This window comes from Pimephales promelas, chromosome 6, assembly GCF_988280905.1.
Source record: "Pimephales promelas chromosome 6, fPimPro1.hap1.1, whole genome shotgun sequence".
Classification (NCBI taxonomy): domain Eukaryota; kingdom Metazoa; phylum Chordata; class Actinopteri; order Cypriniformes; family Leuciscidae; genus Pimephales; species Pimephales promelas.
The window spans coordinates 40,538,817-40,566,694 of record NC_142774.1 but is presented as its reverse complement, the minus strand read 5'-3'; the positions used below and the strand labels follow the sequence as shown (position 1 = coordinate 40,566,694).

At 36.0% G+C, this 27,878-nt stretch overlaps 2 protein-coding genes across 24 annotated transcripts in view; both read left to right on the top strand.

Moving 5' to 3' along the window:
- mbnl2 (muscleblind-like splicing regulator 2) overlaps positions 1-8,777 on the top strand; it is a 75,389-nt gene extending 66,612 nt beyond the window's left edge. For 8 of the 23 annotated variants that reach the window (XM_039648269.2, XM_039648279.2, XM_039648273.2 and 5 more), the window contains 2 exons: positions 2,560-2,652; positions 5,950-8,777. In XM_039648269.2, the coding sequence (XP_039504203.1) occupies positions 2,560-2,652; positions 5,950-6,071 (215 nt within the window). In that variant the 3' untranslated portion in view covers positions 6,072-8,777. Of the gene's footprint in view, positions 1-2,532; positions 2,653-5,949 lie in introns of all 23 variants that reach the window. The other 15 variants (XM_039648280.2, XM_039648284.2, XM_039648277.2 and 12 more) reach the window with 2 other exon arrangements.
- Positions 8,778-10,979: 2,202 nt separating this feature from the next.
- On the top strand, positions 10,980-27,480 carry rap2ab (RAP2A, member of RAS oncogene family b). The gene is made up of 2 exons (XM_039648238.2): positions 10,980-11,730; positions 24,394-27,480. Exons 1-2 carry the CDS (start codon positions 11,417-11,419, stop codon positions 24,629-24,631), a joined length of 552 nt encoding a protein of 183 aa, XP_039504172.1. The 5' UTR covers positions 10,980-11,416; the 3' UTR covers positions 24,632-27,480.
- Positions 27,481-27,878: the final 398 nt, after the last annotated feature.

Here is a 27,878-nt window from a genome sequence, read left to right as displayed (position 1 = left end):
AGACTAACATGACACCTTCATAACCATCACATGTTATGAACATGAAATATGCATGTTTATGACAACTGTCATTAAGGGTCTTTTTGCTCATGACATTTTGAATGCAAATATGACATTATAAGATGTCTTGACATAAACCAATACATCATAACCTGTCAGTGTCTTTGTCATGAAATTAATGTCAAACTCAAAAAGCTGACATTTTAATGTAATGTTAAACAATAAAGCTAGGTGCTTTCTTAAGTTTGATCATTCATCTGCTATGTCATGTTTATGACAGGTTGTGTTGTCTTGGTAATGTCAAGTTGTCACGACAAAGACAGGTTATGAGGTATTGGTTTATGTCAAGGTGTCAAAAACATCTCAAACAATGTCATATTTGCATTAAAAATGTCATAACTGAGCGAATGACACTTAATGACAGTCGTCACAAACATGCATAAAACTTCCTTCATATTCATAACATATGTCATGGTTATGAAGGTGTCATGTTAGTCTTATGCACACCCCTTTAAGTAAAGTGTTACCACCTTACAAATAAATGTGCTGAACATGCTTCTTTTTGTATGTGCAAATGTCCTACATTTCAATCCGAAACAAACTTAAAACAGTTCTGTTTGTTGGTGTAACGTTGATCCGGAATCATGTTTTTCACTTAAAATCAGTTGATTAGATTTTATATTTGCTCTACACTGAAAAAAAAAAATAGCTGACTTTGGTAAACATGTACATTAACTAAATCAAATAATACATAACATCATCATGTTTGAATCAAATTGACTATATTAGGTTGGGTAATTTTAAGGGTTTCTGTATTATACATACATTATAGCTTTTCCATAACATCACACATCAAAGATTTATGATAGGTTATGCTCTACATATTACATAAATATATATTATGTCAGCATAAAAAAAGTTATTGATATGTTAATCGATCTGATTCAACTTTATTGGCCGAGTATTAGTATTACACTCTAAAAAATGCTGGGTTGTTTTAAAGGAGTAGTTCACTTTAAAGAAAGCTTTTGCTGATAATTTACTAAGATGTCCATGTCTTTCTTTCTTCAGTCGAAAAGAAATTAAGGTTTTTGATGAAATCATTCCATGATTTTCTCCATATAATGGACTTCAATGGGGACCAAATGGTTCAAGGTCCAAAAGACAGTTTCAGTGCAAACTACAAACTGTTCAAAGGGCTTTAAACGATTCCAGACAATGAATAAAGGTCTTATCAATCGAAACGATCACTCATTTAATAAATAAATAACAAAGTTTAAGTTTTATAAGCTCAAATGCTCGCCTTGCTCTGTTCTGTGATTAGTGTTCGTGACTGTCCTGTTCAAAATGAACGAATCTTTTTTCGAGTCATGACTCAAGGGTCCTAGATAAGACCCTTATTCATCATCTGGTGTCGTTTAAAGACCTTTGAAGCGGCACCGAAACTCTCATTTGGACCTTGAACCGTTTGGTTCCCAATAAAGTCCATTATATTAAATTATCAGCAAAAGTTGTTTTTTTTTTTAAAGTTAACTACTCCTTTAACCCAACTTTGGGTCAAATATGGACGAACCCAGCCATTGGGTTACATTTTTTTAATTACATTTTTAACCCAACATTTGGGTTTGTCCATATTTGACCCAAAGTTGGGTTAAAACAAGAGTGTCCATGATTTATAGTTAAAGATTTGCGATCTCGATTCAAACATCCATGCGATCTTATTCCTATTTGACACGGATTTGTCTGTGTATCAAACCTGTGACAGAATCACACCGGAACAATTAAATCTGTCATTTATAAAACCGCTTCTCAAACAGGATCACATATTCTTATTTGATATTATCAGAGAAGTACTGGGGTCATAGTTTAGATATAAACACTGATGTCTACGGAAGCGATCGAAATAGAGAAAGTCACATGACACTTCAAATTGTGATTGAATCATTCACTGATTCATCCGGTAGTGAAACAAGTGAGTCGATGAACCTGATTATTACAAATAATTGATACAGATGAAATAAACATTTTAAACAGACTTTTGTCTTTTTTAGAAATTAATTATTAAAAATTAAATAGAATAACAGTGGACCTAATTACGCTTCTACACAAGATAGGAAAGTCGGATGGTATTTAAAAGCTATTTTGAAATAATACATAGTTTTATTGGTCAAGAGAGTAGGCTGTTTCATATGACGGACTGCATCGTAATTATAATTTGAAGTTTTAGACAAACTGTGAAGCGCACAAACAGATCGTTTAAGGGAATTTATCATTATAATGACACTATTTTCTTTTTCAAGCTCTGTTGCAACATTGATCTCTGTTTGCATCACTGAATCATCATATTCCTGCTTATAAATCTGCATTGTTTAAAGCGCTGTATAAACAACAATGACTTGACCGGAAACATGCCGCAGAGATTTCTGTGCTACTAACAAGTGTTTTCGGAAACACAGCCAGACTGTACTTCACCCTAACATGTATATGTGTACTTCTAAAAGTGTTACATTAATAATTATTCCCCGCCTCTAGTTCACTCACGCTGAATTCTACACGCAGATGAAACGTCACATGGAGCGCGTTGCATTGTGGGAGTCAGTATCCCAAGCAGTGTCCTCAGATGCGTACATCAGGTTTCAGCAGATGTAGTAGGTAATGCGGGAATTTCATGCATACTATTCTTCACAGTATACACACTGCATACTGCAATATAGTAGGACTTGCCAATCCGAACACGGCTTCCATACTGATTTCAGTGTTGTTGAGTTATGCTAGGTCATCTGGGTGTTCATGCATACAGAAAATATGGAAGTGTGATAGTAGTATGCCATTTCGAACACAGCCGGGGACTCAGTTTGGTGTGTGAACTGATGGCACGTCCCTGTGATGTGTGTGTAGGGCAGCGACGCCCCCTCCTGGACACTCAGATTTATCTAATATCAACGTTTATGAAAACTTGCGTGCAAATACTTGATTTTAAAATAATGTTTGTAACCATGTAGCTTAAAAAAACGTAATTCTTGGCTGTAGATTATATATTTTCAGCAATATAATGTATAACACATATTTTAACAGATATGCACATTGAAAGGTCTATAGAATCAAACATTTACATAATGTATATTTACATTGATAAAATGATATGGTAAACTTCACATATATACATTTACAAATTTAAAGAATTAAATATTTACCTTCTAAAGTGTATGTGCTATTTTAATAAAGTATATTTACATTATTAATATAATAAAATAATATAAAAATATTGTTATGGCACGTGTAAAATGTAAAGCTGTAGATTTCTATAATGTATTTAATGTATATTTGCATTACTAATATAGTTATATTTTAAAAATGGGTATTATACAGATATGCTCGTTTAAATTTTACAATGTATGTATTATTTCAATGCAGTATAATGTAATGGTCTTTTTTAAGTATTAAAAATATATTTTTTTAAAATGTAAAAATCAGATATAACTGAAAATCAGATGTGCATATTTACACTTTAAAGCTCTAGAATTCTATATTTATATTATGTAATGTATTTGTTTTTATTTTATAGTGTATATTTACATATACTGTTGCTAAAAAATTATATTTATGTTTATAGAAACTTAAAATATATATATAATTATATGTAAATAAAATATAAGTGCATATATTTACACCATGTAATCTATTTATAATAATTATTAATATAAGGTAATAGTATACTTTTGATAAATTACATTTAAAGAAGTATATATTACAATAACTGTAATTGTTTAAAATATTATTGTTACAATAACAATTATATATATATATATATATATATATATATATATATATAAAATATTGTTGGTTTAACTTAAAAAATTAAGTAACCTTGTTGCCTTAAAATTTTAAGTTGATTGAACTGGAAAAATTGAGTTAATACAATGAAGGAGATTAATTTAATCATCAGAAACTCAAAATATAATGTTATATGAACTACATAAATTATTTAAGAAAAAATATGATTACAAATCATGAAAATATTTTTTTTCAGTGTGTCTTCATCTATCACAATCTAGGACAGAAAACTGCTTATCAAACTGCTCATGGGGTCTTTAAACGCTTTAGTCTGAAATAAATGGCATTTATTTGTTAATTATAGCAGCTAAACCTGGTTTACATCACACACAATATCATGATCCAGCATAGAGTCGCTGTTCTCTACATTGTCATTGTCTCATCGGGCTCTGTGTAGCTTGCATGTGAACCCTCTCTGGCCTTGCTTTCCCATCATGCCGCGGTGCAGCCGGCTGTCACACTGCCTTTACCTCACAACGCTGCCTGTGTTTCATGGGGACTTTACACGTCTGGTGACCGAACTATCACTGTTGGCTTGGGCTAGTTTAATAAAACATTTCAACTCGCTTTGAATCCAGGCAAAAGGTTCGCTATACGACCCACACACTCTGGTGAATAGACCAGCTATGTCATTAAATATGATGTTGTTTGAGGCATTTCCATTGGTTTATGTTACTCCCACATCCATGCATGCAGAAAATCACACAAAAAGACATCAAAATATTGTACTGTGACCCGAGGCCTCTAATAAACGACCGTATCCACAGTTTAAGATGGAGACCTGGCTGTGTTCTGACTCGCATACTAGCATACGACACATCATTTTTTGTATGCATTGATTCACCTTTTTTTTTTTGCATTAAAATAACACGGACGCTACATATGCAAAATAATTCTTTTATTCAAGCGAGGATGCATCAAATTGATCAAAAGCCACAGTAAAAGGGATTTATAATGTTACAAAAGATTACATTTTAACTTGAATCGCATCAAATCATCATTTCTGAAGGGTCATGTGACACATGCTTCAGCTTTGATCGCATAATAATCAGCTGTTTTAAATTGGAATAATAATATTTTTACTGTATTTTTGATCAAATAAATGCAGCATTGAAGAGACTTCCTTCAAAAATATTGTTTGTTGATTTTTTTTTATTAATTATTTTATAACTGAAAAGACACTTAACCCTTGTGCTGCATTAGATTTTTAACACCGTTGAGTGCATTAAGGACCAAAAATGGCCACATATTAAACATTGCCTAAAATATTATATATTATTATTATTTTCCACTTTTACCAAGTTAAATCTTTTAACCAGCATCAGTCCTCATCATAACTACCAAAAATGTATTCAGCTTCAGGATTTTAACCCTTTAATTACCAGTTTTGTTTGCGAAACCATCGATTTGTATAAGAGGAAAAAACACACAAATTCAATTATTTTCAATAAACTAAATGCAAAGAGAAAACTTTAGATTTGGATTATCACAGTCCCACTTTGCAAAAAATCCCACTTAGCGCGTTAGAGACCAAAAATGGCCACCTATTAAACATTGCCTATTGCCTAAAATAAGGTGCATTTGCACCCATAGGGAATAAATATGTAGTGACGTAATGCAAATATAATGCTTTTGCTTCAAAATGAAAGGATGTTTGTGCAAAAATCATGTTTCATGTATTACTGACAGCCTCAGATTTAAACAACGTTTTAATGGGTTTCAATGGGCCATTTTTGGTCTTTATGGTGCTGAGTGTTACTATTTGATCTACACAGTGTGTGTTATACATATTTTGCAAAATGGGATCACATTTTTTACATGTATCCAAAAAGTCACAATTTTGCCAAATTTAATACCATTTGCATTAAAACAGCCAAAATGGTCAAAGAAATTAAACTGCAAAAGACCAAAAATGTCCCTAATGCAGCATAAGGGTTAAACAATGTTATTTTTGAGCAGAAACACTACATGAACATGCATACGCCCGATAGATAGCATGCACACCCCTCGCTCATGTCGTATCGGCATCACACGGGCTCCTCTGAACAATCGTGTAGCCTGTAAGATGGATTATGACGTTTAATGGGCCTTAATTGTGTGTTTGTTTCCCCGCAGATCATCTTGAAGTAAACCACCGGAGAGGAACGGGGTGTCAGGAAGCTGCTTTGAGAAACCCAAAAAGATCCCCGTGTAAATACGACCTGCCCTCCCCGATAGAACTACAGCAACCTGCATGATAAAGCGTAACACATTAGCAAGCCACAACACACACACACACCTCGACCGGTTTCTAACTTCAAAAACAAGAAAATATATATAAATATATATATATATATGTCAATGTACAGCACGTTTCATAGAGGCATAAGTGAGATCGTCAGCAGTCAGATAATGTGTATTTTTCTCCCATGGTTGTTTTAAATGAAAAACAAATGCACAATGTTCAAACACACACACACACACACACGGTTTGCACTGTCAGAAATAGTGCTTAATAATAAGTGCTTGATTGTCTTGAGCGGGAGGACGTCTCCTGCAGAGTTTGTCTTAACATCCCCATGACCCTCCGGATAGGGGAAAGAGGGGTTGCTTGATTTTATTATTTGATTATTTTCTTGTTTTAATACACCGAATGTCACATGGCGGACAAAAAGAAGATTGTCTACTGATCTAAAAAACAAAAACAAATGCGCCTCCCTCCGGTTTCTCCTCGGACTTGAGCTGATCCGTCTTCGCGAGCGGAAATGATTCGTTTTATTTTTTTTTTCATCATCCCCGCCGCCGGCCAAAGAAAGGTTTACCGTGCGAGAATGTGGCGAACCACGTGCCATGCGACCACCTTTCTGTCTCCGCTAAAGGACTGTGAATGATTTGGACGTGTCCGTGGGAACACCGGCCATCAGGGAGTCGACTCCGGCTTCTGTCCCGTGCCAAGGGCTTACATTAAACTGGAGAGCTGCTGTCAAACCGTCAAAAACTTCACAACCGCGAGGACGAGGAGGACGAGGACGAAGCGTCGCTCTCGCCGATAATCCTGTTTTATTTGATAAACAGTTTAGAAGTGCCTAAGAAATCTATTTTACACAGCAAGCATCTTGAGAAGATGACTTAACGTGGGGACGAGACGAGACGAGAAACGACATCATCATGGTCTGTCATTCACACAACTGAATAGCGAGAATGTAAAGGACGAGCTAAATGTCTGTTTGGTGGACGATTGTGTTTTGTTTCGTGTCGTTTTCATGCCTGATTTCTGGTGGGCGGAGCGTGTGTGAGGTGAGCGCGTGCACCCATCCAATCAGAAACATCGTGTGTTTCCATGGTGCTCAGTTAACACAGACAATCCACAGAGACGTTTGGTTTCGCAGGAATATGGCACTGGTCTTAGCGTTTTCCCCTTTGTTTGATTTTCTATTAGGGCTTTTATTTTGTTTTTTTGTCCAAAAGTTACAGTTTTAATGTAATTTTTGAAGTGGAACGTGATTTAAATATATTTTATCGTCATTCTGTTTTGTTAAATGCTAGAACACGGAACAATGGTGTAACCTATTTTAAAAATGAATGTAATTTATTAAGCCGGGCTTTGGCGGCGTCGGCGGCCTCGGCCAATCAGGAGCCGCTTCTAGATCGAGCGCAGGCCGGGCTGTAGAACTGCTTGTGTTATGTAAAAACAAAAAACAACATAATGTTTATTGTATAGGTAATGTTTTACCAACAAAACACAAAAAAAAAACAAAAAAAAAAAGCTAAAAAAAAGTACAAAAAATAAATTCTCGGTAGTATGATTAGTTATTTCATAATAATATTAAGTTGTTGCTGTGGCAACCTAAAGTTGCGATACTAAATTTTGGTATTTTTGTAAATGATGTACTCGTTAAGTTTCTTTCTTTTAGAGCACTGCGAAAGGTTAGATTGTAAAACATTTCCTCGTTTATGTCGAGATTATATTACCGGGAGATTTCTCCGTAGCATTTAACGGTGTAACGTTTAAGATAGTAGTAAATACTCACCAGTTACAGAACCCGCGCCCCCTTTTCGATTGACTAAAGGATCTCGCGTTTTTGGTTTTTTTTATATATATTATTTATGAAAGTTGTCCTGGTTTGTTCTGCAACCCAACGATTGCACTTTGATTTCCTGTAACTTTCAAACCGACGCACAGTGTGAATACGGCGACGCAAATCAATGACGGTTGTTTTACGGCTAAGACCTAAATATTCAGTAAGCATCTTGCATGGTATTTTATGTCAAATTAAGAAGTTATTTTCAATTTAATCTGAGAAGAAGATTAAAAAAAAATGAAATATATTGAATGTTTCTATCTACACTATAGAGAAGAAAAAAATCTGCACATGTGATGAACGTAAACGGATGATTTGGGATTTCTTACTCCCCAAATGAGTTGTTGACTGATGGGTAAAAGAAGCACTTTGGGATCAGACACAGCGTATCCAAACACTTTGCCTTACCTTTAGTCCATTGTTTTTAAGCTTTTGTGTTTCAGAGCTATTAATATGTACTAGGGTGTCAACAGGTCTACTGACTTTACTTCTCACCTCCATCTATATATGACTATACTATACCTATAACTGAGACATGTAAGAGTTTATTCTTATTATTTGGGAGCGTCGTCACCGAGAGAACGCCCCGCTCCCGTTTTCAGTGGGATTGTGGGTAATTTTACGCTGTGCTGCTTGACTTCCATCAGTGATGCAGTAGCCCATCCACACATTCACAGAGATGATGATGATGATGATAGCGGAAGAAAATGATAAACCAAGCCCTCTTTGGATGATATTAGTTTTCATGTAACCATTTTAAATGTTTTATTTGTGCATATATATATTATGTGCTATTTTATGTCATATAGTCAAATGTTTTTGGTTCCAGAAAAATAGTGTAAAATCTATTGAGACAAAATGAATAAAGAAAGAGAAAAAGGATGCATGTGTGCTTTATTGTGTTTGCATGATCATCTGCATCAGCAGAAAGATGTGCGTTCAGTTTTGCATGCATTGATCTTTTTTATATATATATATTTCTGCATTTTTTGTCCTTTTCTAATACGTTAACTTGAGATGCAAGTGTTAAATAACTCAATGTGAAGTGAGTTAATGCTTAAAACAAGAACAAATATGCCAGTTTGTTATGAAAACTTCCTATTGAATTAAGTGTTCAGTTTTTGAAATACATTTTTCTGATATTTGTTATTTTAAACATAAAAATGTTGATCAATTTCACCGAAAACTAAACTTTTTGTGCTTTTGCATGTTTAATACATTTACTTTATGCAGTTGCACTGGAAAACAAGTAAAAAAAACTGAGGAAAATCGTGATTTTTTTTTTTGCATAATGATCAGAAGGTTCAGTAAAAGATGATTATTTTTGATGATTACTTTTATTTATTTATTTATTTTTTATTTTTTTTTGTAAAATGAATGAAAGAATAATGGGTATCTGTTGTAAGTTATATTTTCAAACTCAGAAGTGTTGCTTTTTATCCCTTAAAGAATCCCTTGGTCTTAAAGAAGTCTTTATAAAATATTACATGTACCTTCATAAAACCTGCAGAAACCCTGAACGAGTTTTTTGAAAAGGCAAACACAGTTTCCATGGTCTTTTTGCACAGTTCTGTTTTCAGCGAAGGGAAAATGCATCAAACGTCTCCCAAATAACAGTTTCCATCCAATTGTCTTTTTACTGATAAAATCGTGTGTGTAATATGCTAAATGAATATTGTAATCATAATAGTATTATCATCTGATACCACGCTTTTAACATGGTAGGGAATTAAAATATGATATTTAAAACTGAGTAATATTGTGTTAATCGTGTTACTCTTGGAACGAATAGTTGTTGGAAAGACTGTTTATGTCATTCCAAGCCTGTTTGCATGCTTTTGTGGTCCTTTTTGAAGTAGATTGATTTGGAAAATAACTCTATTGCACTGAAGAATAAAAGTCACACAGGATTGGAAAGTCGTTAAGTGAGTAAATATTACAGTATGATGGGGCCAAGGCGCATTTGACTTTATTCTCTTTTAAACCACTAGATGGCACAAAAACTCAGCTCAGCACTTTTATTGGAAAAAAAAAGATTTTCTATCTAGCTTTAAATGTTGTTTATATGTCCATAAGGTGTTTTTAATACGCTTTAAGACGAATCATGTGTAAGTTCATAAGTCGACCGCATTGCTGAGTATTTCCTCCTTAAAACTGCAGTGAACCATCATATTTAAAAAATATATTAATCATATCATATAATAAATGTGTTATTATTTAATAATTACTACTGTAAATCTATATTCAATGATTATCGGATCTCATTCAATGCATTCAAAATCTTTACTTTTTAAAATAATTTTGTTTCAATTTATCAAATATTTTAATGATAGTATATTGTAGAATAATTAATTTATATATATATATATATATATATATATCTCAAAATAAACCGATTATGGCACATACTTTGTTAAAGTGATTGTTTTGAACAAGTAATAAGCATAATATTAACTTAGTATTAACAAGTATTAACTTGGACTTTATAATAAAAATATGTTTTTTATTAAAGTATATATGTATTTTGCCCTGTGCTGGTTTTACCCCCTGTGTGTCTGTCGTCAGCTCATACATTTATACGATTTATAAAACAAAATAAACCACTTTAATGATTTATTCTCATACAAAATCTGTTCCTCCATCAATGTTCAATTAAACGGACAACGTGGCATTTTAAAAAATAAAGATAGTATGATATTCAAGCAAAACATTTGATCAGTTTGATATACCAAAACAATAGATGGTGTTTAAAATGAACATTAGTCGTTAGCAGAACATGTTGATGAGCTACAGTAATCCTGCAGAAGTGATGAATTAAAGTATTGAGATAGTTTGATGAACACTGCACACACACACACACACACACACACACAATGGCCGCATCCCTGTTGCTTCTATTTAAGGTGCTGATGCAGGCGACGCGCTGTTGCCATAGGAACAGCATCATTTATTGGCACGCCCCTTTCACCGCCTCCCATTGGTCGCTCAACTGATCCTAGAACCAACCGCGTCGAAGTGAAAAGCGGAAGTCCCGCCCACCCCACTCAACCATTGCCTTATTAAGAACAGTAGGCGTGGCTTATCGAACTCCTCCGCGCCCAGTGAACGCTCACAGCATCAATCCCGCTATAAAGCTCCTATCCTCGGCCCGAGACTGTGCTCTGGCTCCAGAAGGTCTCCACCCGAGAGGATGGCGGTTGAAGATGCCGTAAGATGCAGAATAGTGTGCATCTTCTATTCTGGGACGCATCAGGGAGGGGACGCGTGATGTGTTCAGCGTTTAGAGGTTCTTTCGTCGTCACGCGACTGTCGGGTTCTGGCTCTTCTGCATGTTCCGGATGCCATGAAGCCCGCGCGGTGGCTCTTTGCGCGCTTCTGTGGTGAGTGTAACACGGCCAGCCATGGCTCCTGGTCTGCTCGACTTCTGCGATATTCGATGCAAGTTTCCCATCGCTTCTGATCGGCTCGGACACTGTTAGCTGGTTCCTTTACGCGCGTCACTCGGTTCGGTTCTGTGCGCAATGCGCGAGTATAAGGTGGTGGTGCTCGGCAGCGGAGGGGTCGGCAAATCTGCGCTCACGGTCCAGTTCGTGACCGGGACCTTCATCGAGAAGTACGACCCGACCATCGAAGACTTCTACCGGAAGGAGATCGAGGTGGACTCGTCGCCGTCGGTGCTGGAGATCCTGGACACGGCCGGTACCGAGCAGTTCGCGTCCATGCGGGACCTGTACATCAAGAACGGCCAGGGCTTCATCCTGGTCTACAGCCTCGTCAACCAGCAGAGCTTCCAGGACATCAAGCCCATGAGAGACCAGATCATCCGGGTCAAGAGGTAAGAGACTACAATCATGGACATAGCATGGTGATCGGCGACATGCAAGTTGTTCGTACCATGTTTTACACATTAGTGCCATGGTGGTATTAGCTTGTCGTTTTAATAGGAGACGCGATCGAGGCTCTTTCTTTAGACAAAATCACTGCATTGTATTGCAATAATTATTGATATAAATACCATGGTATTATATGACGTATTATTACCAATAGTACCATAATTTTAACGCCATTTTACCATGACACTGCCACAATATTTTTCATTTTTTGTAAATTCAAGGTGAATAGAAATAAACCAACTGAAAATAATGGCATCCACCATGCAGATATTAAAGTAGTTTCATTTTACCATACTGCTACAGTACTTTTAATATACACCTTTTTATGACTTATATTAATATGATCATTGTGTACACACTGTATGAAAGAACCTCTTGGACAAAATCACTGCATTTTATTGCAAAAATCAAGGATGGAAATACCATATTCTTTGATAGTACCACATACCGTGATTTTAATAGGCCTACTAGTTGATGTGCTTTTCTTTGAAGCACGAGAACCTCATGATAGCAAAATTACTGTACTTCCAGAGTGTTTTGTCAATGTTACAGACATTTAAGTTGGTAGTACATGTTTTGCAATGGTACGCATGAAGTAATCAATTTTACATGACATTGCCACAATAGTTTTTTAGTAAATTCAAGGTGAATAGCAATAAACGCACAGCAAATAACGGCAAATATTGAAGTAGCTCGTGATACCTTTATGGTATTACCACAGTACTTTGTTATAAGCACCTTTTTATGTCTTATATTAATATGATAATCATTCACTCTCAGAAAGAAAGGTACAAAAGCTGTCACTGGGGCTGTACCTTTTCAAAAGGTACACTTTTGCACCCAAAGGCTGCATATTGGTACCTTAGTGGTACATTAACACCTAAAATGGACATATTAGCACTTAAAATAGACTTACTACCTCCTAAAAAGGACATATTAGCTCATGAAATTGATATTAGCACCTAAAATGTACATATTAGCAAGTAAAATGTACATATTAACACTTAATATTTACATATTAGTACCTAAAATAGACATACTACCACCTAAAAACTGGACGTATTAGCTCATGAAATTGACATAACCTAAAAATTGACATATTAGCAAGTAAAATGTACATATTAACACTTAAAATGTACATATTAACACCTAAAATGTACATATTACCACCTAAAATGGGGATTTCGGATGCCCCAACGCCTGTGATGAGACGACTCAACGCCTGTGATGAGACGACTCAACGCCTGCGATATGTTATGGCGCCGTTTGATTCATAAACAATATTTATATTTAATATTTATATTTAAACAATATGAATGTAAGCCAGAGGAGAACTGGCCCCCGACTGAGCCTGGGTTCTCCCAAGGTTTTTTCTCCATCCAATCTGATGGAGTTTGGTTCCTTGCCACTGTCGCCCTGCTTTTGGCTTGCTTTGAGCTTGCTCAGTTGGGGTTATTTATTTAGTGTTTAGCAATGTTGTTGATCTGTGTTGTGCTACTTACATGTTATCACTGTGAAGCTGCTTTAATACAATCTGTTTTGTGAAAAGCGCTATATAAATAAATGTGACTTGACTTGACTTGACTAAAATGGACATATTAGCTCATGAAATTGACATAACCTAAAAATTGACATATTAGCAAGTAAAATGTACATATTAACACTTAAAATGTACATATTAACACCTAAAATGTACATATTACCACCTAAAATGGACATATTAGCTCATGAAATTGACATAACCTAAAAATTGACATATTAGCACGTAAAATGTACACATTACCACCTAAAATGGACATATTAGCTCATGAAATTGACATAACCTTAAAATTGACATATTAGCACCTAAAATGTACATATTAGATCATGAAATTGACATAACATTAAAATTGACATATTCGCAACTAAAATGTACATATTAACACTTAAAATGTACATATTAGCACCCAAAATGTACATATTAACACCTAAAATGTACTTATTAGCTCATGAAATGGACAAAAGTGTACCTTTTGAAAAGGTACAGCCCCAGTGACAACTTTTGTACCTTTTTTTCTGAGTGTTCAATATCATCAAATACAGACTATATTTAAAAAAAAAAAACATGGCATTGCCATCATTTTACTGTGTACTTTAGTGAGGTGAAAGCATTAAACTTTTATTTTTTATTACCTTTTTTTTTTTCGACATTCACCATTGTAAATATATTATTAGCATAGCATGTGATATGGTCATTTTAGCACAGCACTGCCACAGTTCTTACCGTAATACCAGCAATAAAGATGGCATTACCATGTTTTTGGACATGTGCTGTGGTTAATATTAAAAGTACCTTGGTATTAGCATCTTACCCCATCATTTTACCAGAGTTCTGTCACAGTACTCTAATCATTCTTTATCATGATACACACTGTATTAAACAACCCTAATTTTACCTCAGTGATGCTGAGTCTGTAAAGCCGGTAGTTTGTCTTATCTGAGCGAGGTGAACTTTCCAAGGATTTCCCAGTTAAGAAGATGGAAACTGTGTGTGTGTGGAATAATATGACAGTGCCGTTAATAATAAGTCCAATGGGAGTCGGCGTCTGTTCTAATCTTTCCGTAGTTTAACCTAAGGCCGAGAAACAGATGCTGTATTGTTTGTGTTTTTCCACGTTGAGGTCTGAACACACTGCAGTGCTTTCATAAACAGAACAATTATAAACCGAGCGTGAGGTAAAGCACAAAGAGACAAAAGATTAATCACTGAAGCTGCAAAACCTGAAAGGCCTGAATTATCCTGTCAGAACCTTGAAGGAGAAAAGCTTTTAAAAAGCTCTTATTTATGCACTTTTGCCATGTTGTCTTCTGGCATTTTCTGTCTGTTCAGATGTGTGATCGTGACACATACAGTCACTGTTGCAGTTGAATATTAGAAACTCCCTTAAATATTGGCTGATGGTGTCATTATGAACAGGAGACAGGTTTAGTGAACCAAAGTGATCAAGTCGTGAGATCAATCAATGCACAGTTCCCTGAAAATATAATTCACTTTATAGCCCTTAATCCTGTAATTGTGGACAAATGTGGGCACAGGGGACTCCTAATTTTTTATTTATTATAAATGTTATATCACTGTCTTCGATAAAGTTTTGTCTATCCATTTATGGTGTTTGTTTTTATTTTGGGGGTATTTTTGAATTTATTTACTTCAAAAAGTACCATATTTTTTATGTAAATTATGCTTTTATTTTTTTTAAATTTTTTAACTACATTAAAATATCCTTCCAATAAGTTCAAGATGAAGTGACTTTGCTGTCACCTGGTGTCTTATTTTGTCTTATTTTAGAATGCTCTAAATTACAGTTTTTCCCATTCATTCCCAAATACAAGGTTAAGAAGTTTTTTTTTCACCCAGTTAACATTGTAGAATTGAGTCAAAAAAAAAAAAAAATGTGTGTGTTCAGGAGGCAAACTTAGGAAAAGTAGCCAAATCTTGTACCGCTCAGATCAAGGGAAGTATTTTTTTAAAAATAAAATAAAAAATATTTTGCCCACATTTGTCCAGAATACGGTTTTAGGGTTAAAAACTGAACATACAAACATGAACAGCTGAACATCCTAGTCTTTTGTAGCTTGTGCTTGGACTGATTTGGTGCTGAAAAGGATGAAGTAGAGTCTATATTTAGTTGTTTCTGTGCATGTTGGGGTTTAGCGGTTGTAGCAACTGTGCTTTTATGCATCTTACTTGTTGAATAAACAAATAAATGCATTATTAAATAAATGAACGAATACCGATTTTAGTGCTGAGCGATATGAGATATGACACTTGCACAAAATCACTTTAAGTAAAAATGCATTAAATAAATCCAGTTGAGATTCCCGCCATTAAGCACATTATATTTTTTGCAGCTTTATCTCTCGCATTATGAATTGACTTGGCACCGTTTTATGCCAGAACCTGCAGAAAGATATCTGAAGCTCTGGCACAGGTTGTTAATCTGCAGACACATGCTGAGACGGCTGATGATAACTACAGAAACGCTGGTCAGATTTGCACACTCACCACTATAGAAATGAGATTGTGTGCTGGTGGAAGCCAAAGAAACATCACGACTGCATTAGCGCGCACTAATCCAAAGACTTGCTGCACTTTTGGCAGCGAGACCCTGGGAAGAGGAAATGTGGGCGGACCCGCCGGTCATCTGCTTTCTATCTAATGTGAAACACTCCTCAATGAATTTAGATTCAAAATCACATCCATCTATTCAATTTAGCTACTAAAAACATGGCCCACACACACTCCATAGTAAATGTGTGCAATTCTGTGAAAGTATTTACATGTTGTAAAATGTGTTGCGCTAATTGGTATCTAAAAGCATTAATTAATTAATTTGAAGGAAATGTGTAAATGACATTCAGACTCCCAGAAGAGAGAACTTAAATAACATTTATTATATTAATTGTGTGTGCTTTGAAAGTAGTCTTCTCTTCTCAACGAGACTGCATTTTTTAAATCAAAAATACACTAAAAATAGTGAAATATTATTAGAATTTAAAATAACTGTTTTCTATGTGAATATATTGTAAAGTGTAATTTATATCCTGCGATCAAAGCTGAATTTTCAGCATCACATGAACCTTCAGAAATCACTCTAAGGTCATGATTTGATGCTCAAGAAACATTTATGATTATTATCAATGTTAAAAATTTGATATTTTGGGGGAAACTGTGATATATTTCTTTTATTTTTTCAACATTATTTGATGAATAGAAAGTTCAAATGTTGTTTACCTTTACCTGTGGATTAGTATATGATCTTCTGTTTACGTCTGGCTTTTTAATGCAACACATATACAGCGTGTCTAATGCCAGCTTTGTGAAGTAGATGTTGCGTTCCTGGATTGGATGACGGTGTAACGGTCTCACGAGACCTTCCTTCTTGGAAGATGAGATAGTGTTCCTGAGGGAAACCTGCTGTTTGAGCCCATAGATATTGACATTTCACACTCATCTGAAATCTGTTTTTGCTATTTTCCTAGCTCTGAAACGCATGGAGAAGCGTGTCCTGGAGAGAGTGTGTAAGGCCGCTGACGACCATGATTGCTTTTTAACCTGCTCCAATTTACTGTCCGCTCCACTGCACCGCTGTGACCGCGAGCAAAGCTGCGGCGTATTAACATGAACTCATCTGTCTTCATTGTGTTTCACTCTGAAGAGAAGATTTCCTCCATTTCTCTACACCGAGGGTGATTATGTATGTTGTACGACTTTAAATTGGTTTGGCTACTTTTCTACCTTTTACTTGCACTGTGACCTTTTACTTGATGTAGCGCTTGTATTTGCACATCAGTTCAGGTACTTTATGCTATTTAAATACGACCTATTATACCCTTTATCAAAGTCTATAGTTTCAGGCTTTTCTAGAGCAGGTTTTCCTGCTTGAATGTTGATTATTTCCCTCATATTCTCCATTGTTGCGGCTCCTCTCTTCCCAGTCTGTCAGTAACGCTCTGTTTATTTCCTGTCTCTATGAAGCCCCTCCTTCTGAAAAGCACACTGTGCTCTGATTGGTCGGCTGGATCAGTGTGTTGTGATTGGTCGAGCGCTTCGAAACGGTACTAAACACACGTGAAACACAGGAAACTAAACACACTTGAAACAGGGAACAGAAAACTAAACACACAGGAAACTAAACACACTTGAAACACACATGAAACAGGAAACGGAACTAAATACGTGAAACAAGAAACGGAACTAAACACACGAAACAGGAAACAGAACTAAACACATTAAGCACACGTGAAATACAGGAAACGGATGTAAAAACATGCAAAACACAGGAAACTAAACACTTGAAACAGGAAACGGAACTAAGCACACGTGAAACAAGAAACGGAACTAAACACACGAAACAGGAAACGGAACTAAACACAGGAAACAGGAACTAAACACACGAAACAGGAAACGGAACTAAACACACATGAAACACAGGAAACGGAACTAAACCCACGTGAAATACAGGGAAACTGTTGTAAACACACAGGTCTAAACACACTGGTCTAAACACATGAAACAGGAAACAGAATTAAGCACACGTGAAATACAGGAAACGGATGTAAAAACATGCAAAACACAGGAAACTAAACACTTGAAACAGGAAACGGAACTAAGCACACGTGAAACAGGAAATGGAATTAAACACGTGAAACAGAAAACGGAACTAAACACATGAAACAGGAAGCAGAACTAAACAAACATGAAACACAGGAAACTAAACACATGAAACAAGAAACGGAACTAAACACACATGAAACACAGGAAACGGAACTAAACACTCGTGAAATACAGGAAATGGATGTAAACACACGCGAAACACAGGAAACTAAACACATGAAACAGGAAACGGAACTAAACACATGAAACAGGAAGCAGAACTAAACAAACATGAAACACAGGAAACTAAACACGTGAAATAGGAAACGGAACTAAACGTGAAACGCAGGAAACAAAACTAAACACACGTGAAACAAGAAACGGAACTAAACATGCGAAACAGAAAAAGGAACTTAACACAGGAAACGGAACTAAACACATGAAACAGGAAACGGAATTAAACACATGAAACAGGAAACGGAACTAAACACATGTGAAACACCAGAAACATAACAAAATGATTCAAAATGACTTTATTCTTAATCTCTGATGTTGTTGTATTATCCTTTTTTATGTTCTATACTCTTACTGTAGCAGTTTAGTTCCTGAACTTCGTGTCTCGTTCAGTCAGTTTGGACTTTATTCAGCCTTTAATTTCTGACAGACATTTTTATTTTGGGATCTTTGGGTGAAAAAAAAAAAACGTTCCCCTTTTTGTTTTCATTAACAACTAGGTTCCTTTGTTTCGCTCTGAATCAGCGTGTGGCCTGACCAGCATTTCTGGCCAAAAGCGTCCCAGCATGCATTGCTTCCAGCGGGGTCTCTGGAGACATCACATCTGTTTTTGTGTTTCTAAGCGCCGGGGGTCGAACCGTTACTGGGCAACTGCGCCGGCGAGGATTCAATGCGTTGGACGGAGCAATGCAGCCGTCACTCGTTGACAGACGGACACTGAAATCATGTGTTTTAAATCCCTCAGTGCTTCATCACAATCAATTCACACTCCAAACAGTTCCTCTCTAAAAACTCCTGTAGCGAATCATGCTAAAACAACACCAATAAACTTTAACCGTTTCCATCATTAAAGTGCATTTGATGCATTGCATTATTTGATTGTAAATTAGTTCTGTGTGGTTCAGGCTAATGCGTGTGCTGTGACGCGTGGTTTCAGGCAATAAGCAAAGCATGCGCGCACTAGCATGAAAGCATAATTAGCTATTGAGCGGCGTCAGATCCTAAACTGGTAAATGCACCTTGTCATCGGCTCATGGATTCATCATCATCATCTCTGCGGTCAGTCTTTAAGAGTCGACGCTCATGCTTCAATGATCCTTTAATAGATGTTTGGGTCATGAAAGGCTCGCGCTTCGTTAAACTCCAGGGTAATTACATTCACTTAACTAGTGCTTCTGTGTTCGTTATCTTGTCACGGTATTAAATTATTTTAATCGCTTAGACATTAAGATGATAATGCATGGCATGACATTGTGGAAAATGTCACTGAGCAACATTGGGAACCTGAAGGAGAACTAGTTTATGGTAAATCACAACAACAACAAATAATATATATTTATTTACTTATAAATCATACAATTAAAATATTATATTTAATAGGCCTGCCAAATCGATTAATTGTGATTAATAGCATCTAACATACAAGTTTGTGTTTATATATACAGTATATATATATGTGGGTGTGTGTATATATATATACATATATATATACACTGCTCAAAAAAATAAAGGGAACACTATAACACATCATAGATCTGAATGAATGAAATAATCTTATTAAATACTTTTTTCTTGTTTTTACTTTTTAAGTGTTGTTTAAGTGCTCCCTTTATTAGCAGTATATATATATATATATATGAAGAGTTCAGATGCAAAAGCCTCTAAATGCCATTTGAAATTTTCTTCTTGAATGATGATTTTTATCAAACTTGTATATTTAAGTTCAGTGATTTCACTTAAATAACAATTAATAGGTAATCATCATTGCCATTTAAGTGAAATTACTGAACTTAAATATACAAGTTTGATAAAAATCATCATTAAAGAAGAAAATTTCAAATGGCATTTAGAGGCTTTTGCATCTGAACTCTTCATATATACAGTCACACACACACATATACACAATACACAAAACATAATACACAAACCTTAGATGTGATTAATCACGATTAATTGATTTGACAGCACTAATATATATCATAAAATAATTTTAAAAATTATTTATATGTATAATTTTCTTAAACAATTTGATTAAATATTTTAATTAAATGTTAATAATTTTAATTTAATTTGTATTTTTAGTGGAATATTATATCTCAAATTATTTTAATATTAGGAAATATTTTCAAATAAATAATAAGCAGTATTTTTCTCAGCCAGCTTCATTGTTATTCTTCATCAGCAGTGCCTAAAATGTGTACAAACTGAATGTACAGCATTCAACATAATTGATTTCCATCATAATGGGCTATATGCACGCATAATTTCTGCATTTGACGCAAGGATGCTCTACAGTTTCCAGTTGGGGAGATTAAAGCGGAGGAAAATCGAGGAAAACGAGTCTTCAAAATGTACTGTCCTCCCGTCTTTGAAACGAAACGTTCATACGTTTAGATGTAATTTTATATATAGTTATGTTTATTTATTATAATTTTAAAAAGAAGCATAAACACAACGAGGGGTGTTATCTGTTTTTGTGACTAACGTTTCTTTAGTATAACCATGTTGTATAAAATTCAATATATATTCAGATATAGATCGAGCCCATTGGTTCATTGACAAGCTTTGAACTTAAAAGTCTGGGTTTCCCGCGTCATCATCATCACACACACGAGCTGAAGCAGCATATGTTCATGAATATGACACAAACTCTCCCAGACCGGCTCAAACATGCGTCGAACTCAGACTTCAGACGTCCCTCGTGTCAGTCAGGCTATATATAGTGTTTATAGATGACATTTCATCTGCGCCTCTTACCTCCCACTCAGCATTCACACTCGCTCCACAGTCCCGCTAGTGTGTCGAGGAACATTAGCTGAGGCCGGGGAAACGTTAGATGGAATAACATGATGTGAATGATGCTCAACGCCAGTGCAGAACGAGATGTGATTGTCTGGTGCTTCATAAATAATGCTGAACGGTGTCAATCAAACACCGGCGAGATCCTGAAGCCCTGCTGTCAGCACTGAACTCCTGCTCCGGTTCAACATCACTGCGGACATTTACTATCAACAGGATCGCCGTATTTACATAGTGCAATCGAAGTATTAAAGGGATAGTTCACTTTGAAATTAATTTTTGCTATGTTTTATCTTACCTCAAGGGCATCCAAGATGTAGGTGTCTTTGTTTCCGCAGTATTTTCAATTTTGATATTTTTAGGTCAAACCGTTCATATAATGGAGGTCTATGGTCACCACCTCAAAGAGCATGCACAGAGAAGTCCAAATTAAAGATGATTTAATGACTCGTGAATGTAAGTACACATTGATGGCCTAAGACACCAAACGAGCGGTTTGTGTGAGAAAACGAACAGTATTTATATCGTTTTTACGTCTTGTAACCACAGCCACGTCCAAGTGATCTGAGGGCGCGGGCGATTTATTTGTAAATACTGTTCGTTTTCTCACACAAACCGCTCGTTTCGTGTCTTAGGCCATCAATGTGTACTTACATTCACGAGTCATTAAATCATGTTTAATTCGGACTTCTCTGCGCATGCTCTTTGACGTGGTGACCATAGACCTCCATTTTAGACCGATAGACGAACAGTTTGACCTAAAAATATCAAAATTGAAGACACCTACATCTTGGATGCCCTTGAGGCAAGCTGAAACATATCAAAAATTTAATTTTTTAAAAATTAAATGTAGTGCAATCAATGCATAGCAAATTGTATACAGTATACACTACAATTCAAAGTTTGGGGTCGGTAGTTTGTTTATGTGTTTTTAAAGAGCTCTCTTCTGCTCAACAAGGCTGCGTTTATTTGATATAAGACAGTAAAAAAAAATTTGAAATATTTTTACAATTTCAATGAACTGCTTTCTATTTGATTTTTAAAAAAAATTCCTGTATAAAAGCTGAATTTTCAGCATCATTACTCATTACACATGATCCTTCAGAAATCATTCTAATATGCTGATTCGCTGCATTTCTGATTATTATTACGTTGAAAACAGTTGTGCTGCTTCATATTTTAATAGAAAGGATCTTTTGCAACATTATAAAAGTCTTTAATGTGATCATTAAAGCGGCAGTACGGCCAATATTTCGTCTTCTGTCGATATACTTAATGCTTGATAAATATTCTTAATTTTTTGATACTTGGTTTGAAGATCAAACTATCCATGTAAGAGTCCTGATTCCTGAGATCTTCACTCATAATCATGATCTGAAGCACACACTCCTCCGCTCTCTGTGTTAAACACTCATGACTCAGCTGGTCTGAGGAGCCCAACACACCCCTGGACACACACTTCTCTAAAGACACTCGTTTTTCAGCTGCAGGGTCTGACAGATCAATAGCTCTGACTCAGAGTCTGTGGAGGGGATGATTCACAGCGTCAGTCCAGGATCAGCCACACACACATGGCTAGTGTGCCATTTCAAAGAAGATAAATACATTAGCATAATCTTTAATGATTTTGACCTCAGGTATCGGATGGCTCAATAACTGGAGTGAAGCGCTCTCGTATTAACTCACATCAATCTTGGGAAAGAAAACACATTGAACAGTTTCACCTGGAGCAAATTATTCATTCGATTATTTATTCAGTGTCTTCAACTGTCCAATTTTGGTGAGCTCTTGCCAATTGTCGCCTCTTTTTCCTATTTGTAGTGGAGATGAGTGGTACCCGGTGGGGTCTTCTGCTGTTGTAGCCCATCCGCCTCAAGGTTGTGTGTGTTGTGGCATACCTCGGTTGTAACGAGTGGTTATTTCAGTCAAAGTTGCTCTTCTATCAGCTTGAATCAGTCGGCCCATTCTCCTCTGACCTCTCGCATCAACAAGGCATTTTGGCCCACAGGACTGCCGCATACTGGATGTTTTTCCCTTTTCACTCCATTCTTTGTAAACCCTAGAAATGGTTGTGTGTGAAAATCCCAGTAACTGAGCAGATTGTGAAATACTCCGACACCAACAACCATGCCACGCTCAAAATCCCCTTTCTTCCCCATTCTGACATTCAGTTTGGAGTTCAGGAGATTGTCTTGACCAGGACCACACCCCTAAATGCATTGAAGCGACTGCCATGTGATTGGTTGATTAGATAATTGCATTAATGAGAAATTGAACAGGTGTTCCTAATAATCCTGTAACTCCATTAGCTTAAAGCTACATAGTCCACGAGTAAATGAAGAGTTCAGATGCAAAAGCCTCTAAATGCCATTTGAAATTTTCTTCTTTAATGATGATTTTTATCAAACTTGTATATTTAAGTTCAGTGATTTCACTTAAATGGCAATGATATTTAAGTGAAATTACTGAACTTAAATATACAAGTTTGATAAAAATCATCATTAAAGAAGAAAATTTCAAATGGCATTTAGAGGCTTTTGCATCTGAACTCTTCAAATATTTATTTTAGCTGAAAGCATTAATTATGTTTACAAGTACGTTAATTGAATGCACAGGTTGAGAAGATTTGTTTGGTCCTTGCTTTTTTAGTTCAATTATTAAGAGTAATTCAATGTTACAACTATAACTTTTGACCAGTAGGTGTCGCTCTTGGTCTGAAGGTTATTTGACCCCTATTTTAGAGAAGTTTGGTTAAAGTTATTAGGAGAAACATTGATCGAACGGCAGGAAAAGAGATGTCGTGACTCTTTTCCAACACTGTTACAACCAATGACATCAGTTTGGGGGCGGGACTATCCGTTTGCCTGCCCAATGGTAGTAGGGCTATCAGGGAAACTTAGTGCTCAACATAGACATATACACTAGACCTCACCTTGGCTACGGCAGTTCATTGGAACGAATGCGTCAATAGAGCCGCCATCTTGAAACAGGGGAGCCCCTCCACTTTAATGCATCAGCTTCAATGTAGTTGACACAGGTCTAACGGAAATAAAATCACCATAAATCATCATGAATGCGTGCGATTTTTCTTGTTTTTTTGGTTTGTTCCAACGGTCGGACATGTATTTATCATTGATTCCGGAAAGAATTTTTTATTTTTTTTTTAAACATTCTTCCTAGTTCAGATTTCATCCGTGAACATCATACGCTGCACAAAAGTCCGCCACCATCAATGAATTCGAAGTAAAGGCAGAGATAGCAGCGTTACCTAGCTACTTCCTATGACAAGACCCCTGTTCCAAGATGGCGGCGGTTTTGACGCATGCTTAGAACCCCAAGGTGAGGTCTAGTGTATATATCTATGAGTACTGAAATGCCACATTTCACCATGTGGTGTTGACTCGTTCACTCATTATCGTGTCATGTGCATTCACAGGTATGAGCGAGTGCCCGTGATTCTCGTGGGAAACAAAGTGGACCTGGACAACGAACGCGAGGTTTCGTCGAGCGAGGGTCAGGCTCTGGCGGAGGAATGGGGCTGTCCGTTCATGGAGACATCAGCCAAGAGCAAAACCATGGTGGACGAGCTGTTCTCAGAGATCGTGAGGCAGATGGACTACGCCTCGCAGCCGGATAAAGAAGACCCGTGCTGTTCCTCCTGCAATATACAATAACCCTCGCAATCAGGAGCCACGTGGAGATCATCGAAAACTGGTGCATCTACACACTCGAGAACGCTGCCGATCTGTTGATTTACATGGAAACGGTGCGACGCAAAGACGAAAGTGATGTTGTGGCGTCCAAACAAAAGTTGCGAAATGCAACTTTAAGCAGTGATACATTGATTTCAACAGGAATGGGGCGTTGCGTTGACGTAGATGAACAAAAACGTGGGCTATTGGTGGGGTGTTCGAACAAACGTTTAGATAAATTTAACGTTTAGGCAAAGATTCAGATCTTTTGATGGTGCATTGCAGAAAAATAACATACGCAAAGCCGTGCAAACAAAAGTCGAGAATTGTAAATTTTGGGAAATGCTGCAATCCATTGATTTTAATTGGAATGATGCTTTGCGAAGACGTAGATGAAACACATTAGGGTTTGGAAATACATTAGCCTATTTTGATTTCAATGGAAATGTGCATTGCACACACACACACACAAAAACGAATTTTAGCAAACCGTTGCAAAGAAATCAGCTTTGCAATGACGTAGATGAAAAGCGCAAGGGTTTACGAAAACCGTGCAAATTGAGAAATGTAACTTTTAGGCAATGCTTCATCAGATCCGTTGATTTGCAAAGACGTAGATGAAAAATGCAAACTTCGTTTGTGACAATTCGGCAAATAAAAGTTGAGAAAACACATTGTTTCGCATTCGTCAAGCTCTTCAGTTTTTTTCCAGCGTGTAAAAATGAATATGCTTTATCTAATCAAACGAATTGTGGCAACAGATTACAAGCAATATTATTAATTAAATTTAACAAATTAGAAGTGAGTGATAATTTTTCAAATTAATTCCTTAACAGTTAACCATTTAAAATGAGTAAAACTTACAACAACCCCAAAAAAACATAAATTGAAGTCACCATTATGGTGATCAGTATTTGTTTTAAAATGACGGTTTTCTCCTGCTTATTAACATCAGGTGTCTTCAATGTTGGCAATATAAAATAAAGAGTTCGTCTGTCTGTTAGTGAGATATTTTTGGTGTAAACTTTACTCATTTTAAATGGTTAACTTTGATTAATTATTACTTAATTCTAATTTGTTAAATTTAATTAATAATATTGCTTGTAATCTGTTGCCACAATTCTATTGATTAGATAAAGCGTATTCATTTTTACAGTGTGTTTCCTACAAACGCCTAAATTATGATCAATTAATTGACAAGAAACTCCAAAAAAAAGGTCAAAGGGGTTTTAAAAATGCGCCATACTTGAGTCTTTCCTTTCTCCGCATGTTTTCGACACGTTCATTCAGAGTTTGGCGCTGTTCGTAAGAGACTCATTTCGTTTGCACATAGAGAACCCGATGTCTTAAACTGCCATTACTTTAATAAAGAGCCAGAAAGAGCTAGTTTTGTTCTTCCAAACGGCCCACAGTCGTCGGCGAAGGGGACGTTTCCTCCGAGGGACTATAATCGGACGTCTGGTGTTTGAGATGTTGAGTGTTTGAGGGACATTTTCTTTGAGGAAGCCAAATAGGATCCTGAGAAGCACTTTTCTTTTGTACCTTCGTGTCCATTTTGATTTACGAAACTGCTGGGAATATTCAGCCGATTATGTTGTGTTTTTTTTCCTCGATATAGAATGTTGCAAATGATGTATTTTGTAATAATGTAGTAAAACAATCATGGGACTTGCTTTAGATTAGACTGTAAAGCTTTGAATCAGGCAGGAACAGTATTTCGTGAAACGCAATCGGCACTTTCCATGAAAAGGGTCCTGTTACTTTTTTTAAGCAATAAAGACAAACGACTAGTTGATAAGTTAGATAAACACTTACAAATCAACTGATTGAGCCTTTAAAATGGTGATTTTGGCCTGTTGCACCTCAGAGGTCTTCATATTCAGCTGTTAAAAATAATCATTTTGATAATGATGTTCGGATTAGGGGGATATTATTTAAAAGTAGATCACAAAATGTTAATTAAATTCATTTTAAATGTATTCTAGTTATTAAATATGTAATATGTGACCTCCTGAGGTGGACGAAGCTCTGTTTTGAACCCTGTTTGTGGAAATAGCCATTAATCTGGAAGCCTGTACTAGATGTGATTGTTAATTTAATGATATTGTGGAACGGGAATAATCATAATGCAGTCAACCTCATGAATGTTGTACAGAAACACAAGGGGGAAAACAATTATAGTGGCTAACTTCATTATCAGTTCCTTGATTCATCTGCTTTGAGCAAATATGACAGGAATAATAACAATAATAATAGAAAAATCATTTTATCATACCTTTCTCAGGAGAGTTACAGGCTACCAAATCTGTTATTAAAATTTATGAGGATATGTTTCTTTTTTTGTTTATTTAATCATTAGAGTATAAGATAATAATGTTTTCTTAATCTATATTGTCGTTTGGTCTTTTTTTTTGGTATTACAGAGCAATTCTTATTCAGACCATCACGTCTGTGATCCGTAAGATCATCCAGAAATGTAAAAATGTGTAAAATTGTATTGAAAACAATTCAAGATGGTTGTGTGTAGTTTATAAAAAAAGATGCCAAACTTAGCGGTCATATGCATGGCTAAAACATCATTATTTGTGAATATTACAGCAGATGAGACTAAACGAGTGGAATAGACACACACACACACACACACACTCAACAGCCCTGGACGATCAGTTATGGGTGACTCTGCCTTGCCATGTGAACTAAGGGTTTGCCTTTTTAACTTTCATCATTGATCTTATATTTTTTTAAGTGAACATTTACCCTCTCCCACATGGTAAATGGATTGTGAATACGGTTTCATTCAACACGACAATAAAAACATCTTATTCACAGAAGTGGACGCAGGTTTGAGTTTGTCTGCAAAACTAACGACTTTATTCAACTATTAATTTCCTTCTCTGTGGGCCTCGAGATTTCCCGTAGTGTAACAGCGCAGCGCTTCTGTGTTGTACGTCACACACACACATGACCAGCGTCGGCCAATAGTGAGCCTACGTGTGACGTACAACACAACTTAAGATTGAGCCACTGTAGTCACTCGGACTATTTTAACGATGTCTTTCATAACTTTCTGGGCCGGCAAGTTTCAATTACAATAGAAGCCTATGAAGGAGTGATCCTGCTCTCAGATTTACTCAAAAATATCTTTTCATTTTTGAGTAATTACTGACAGAGTTTACATTTTGAAGTAAAATGTAACTATGATATAAAATGAACAATCCCTTTAATGAAT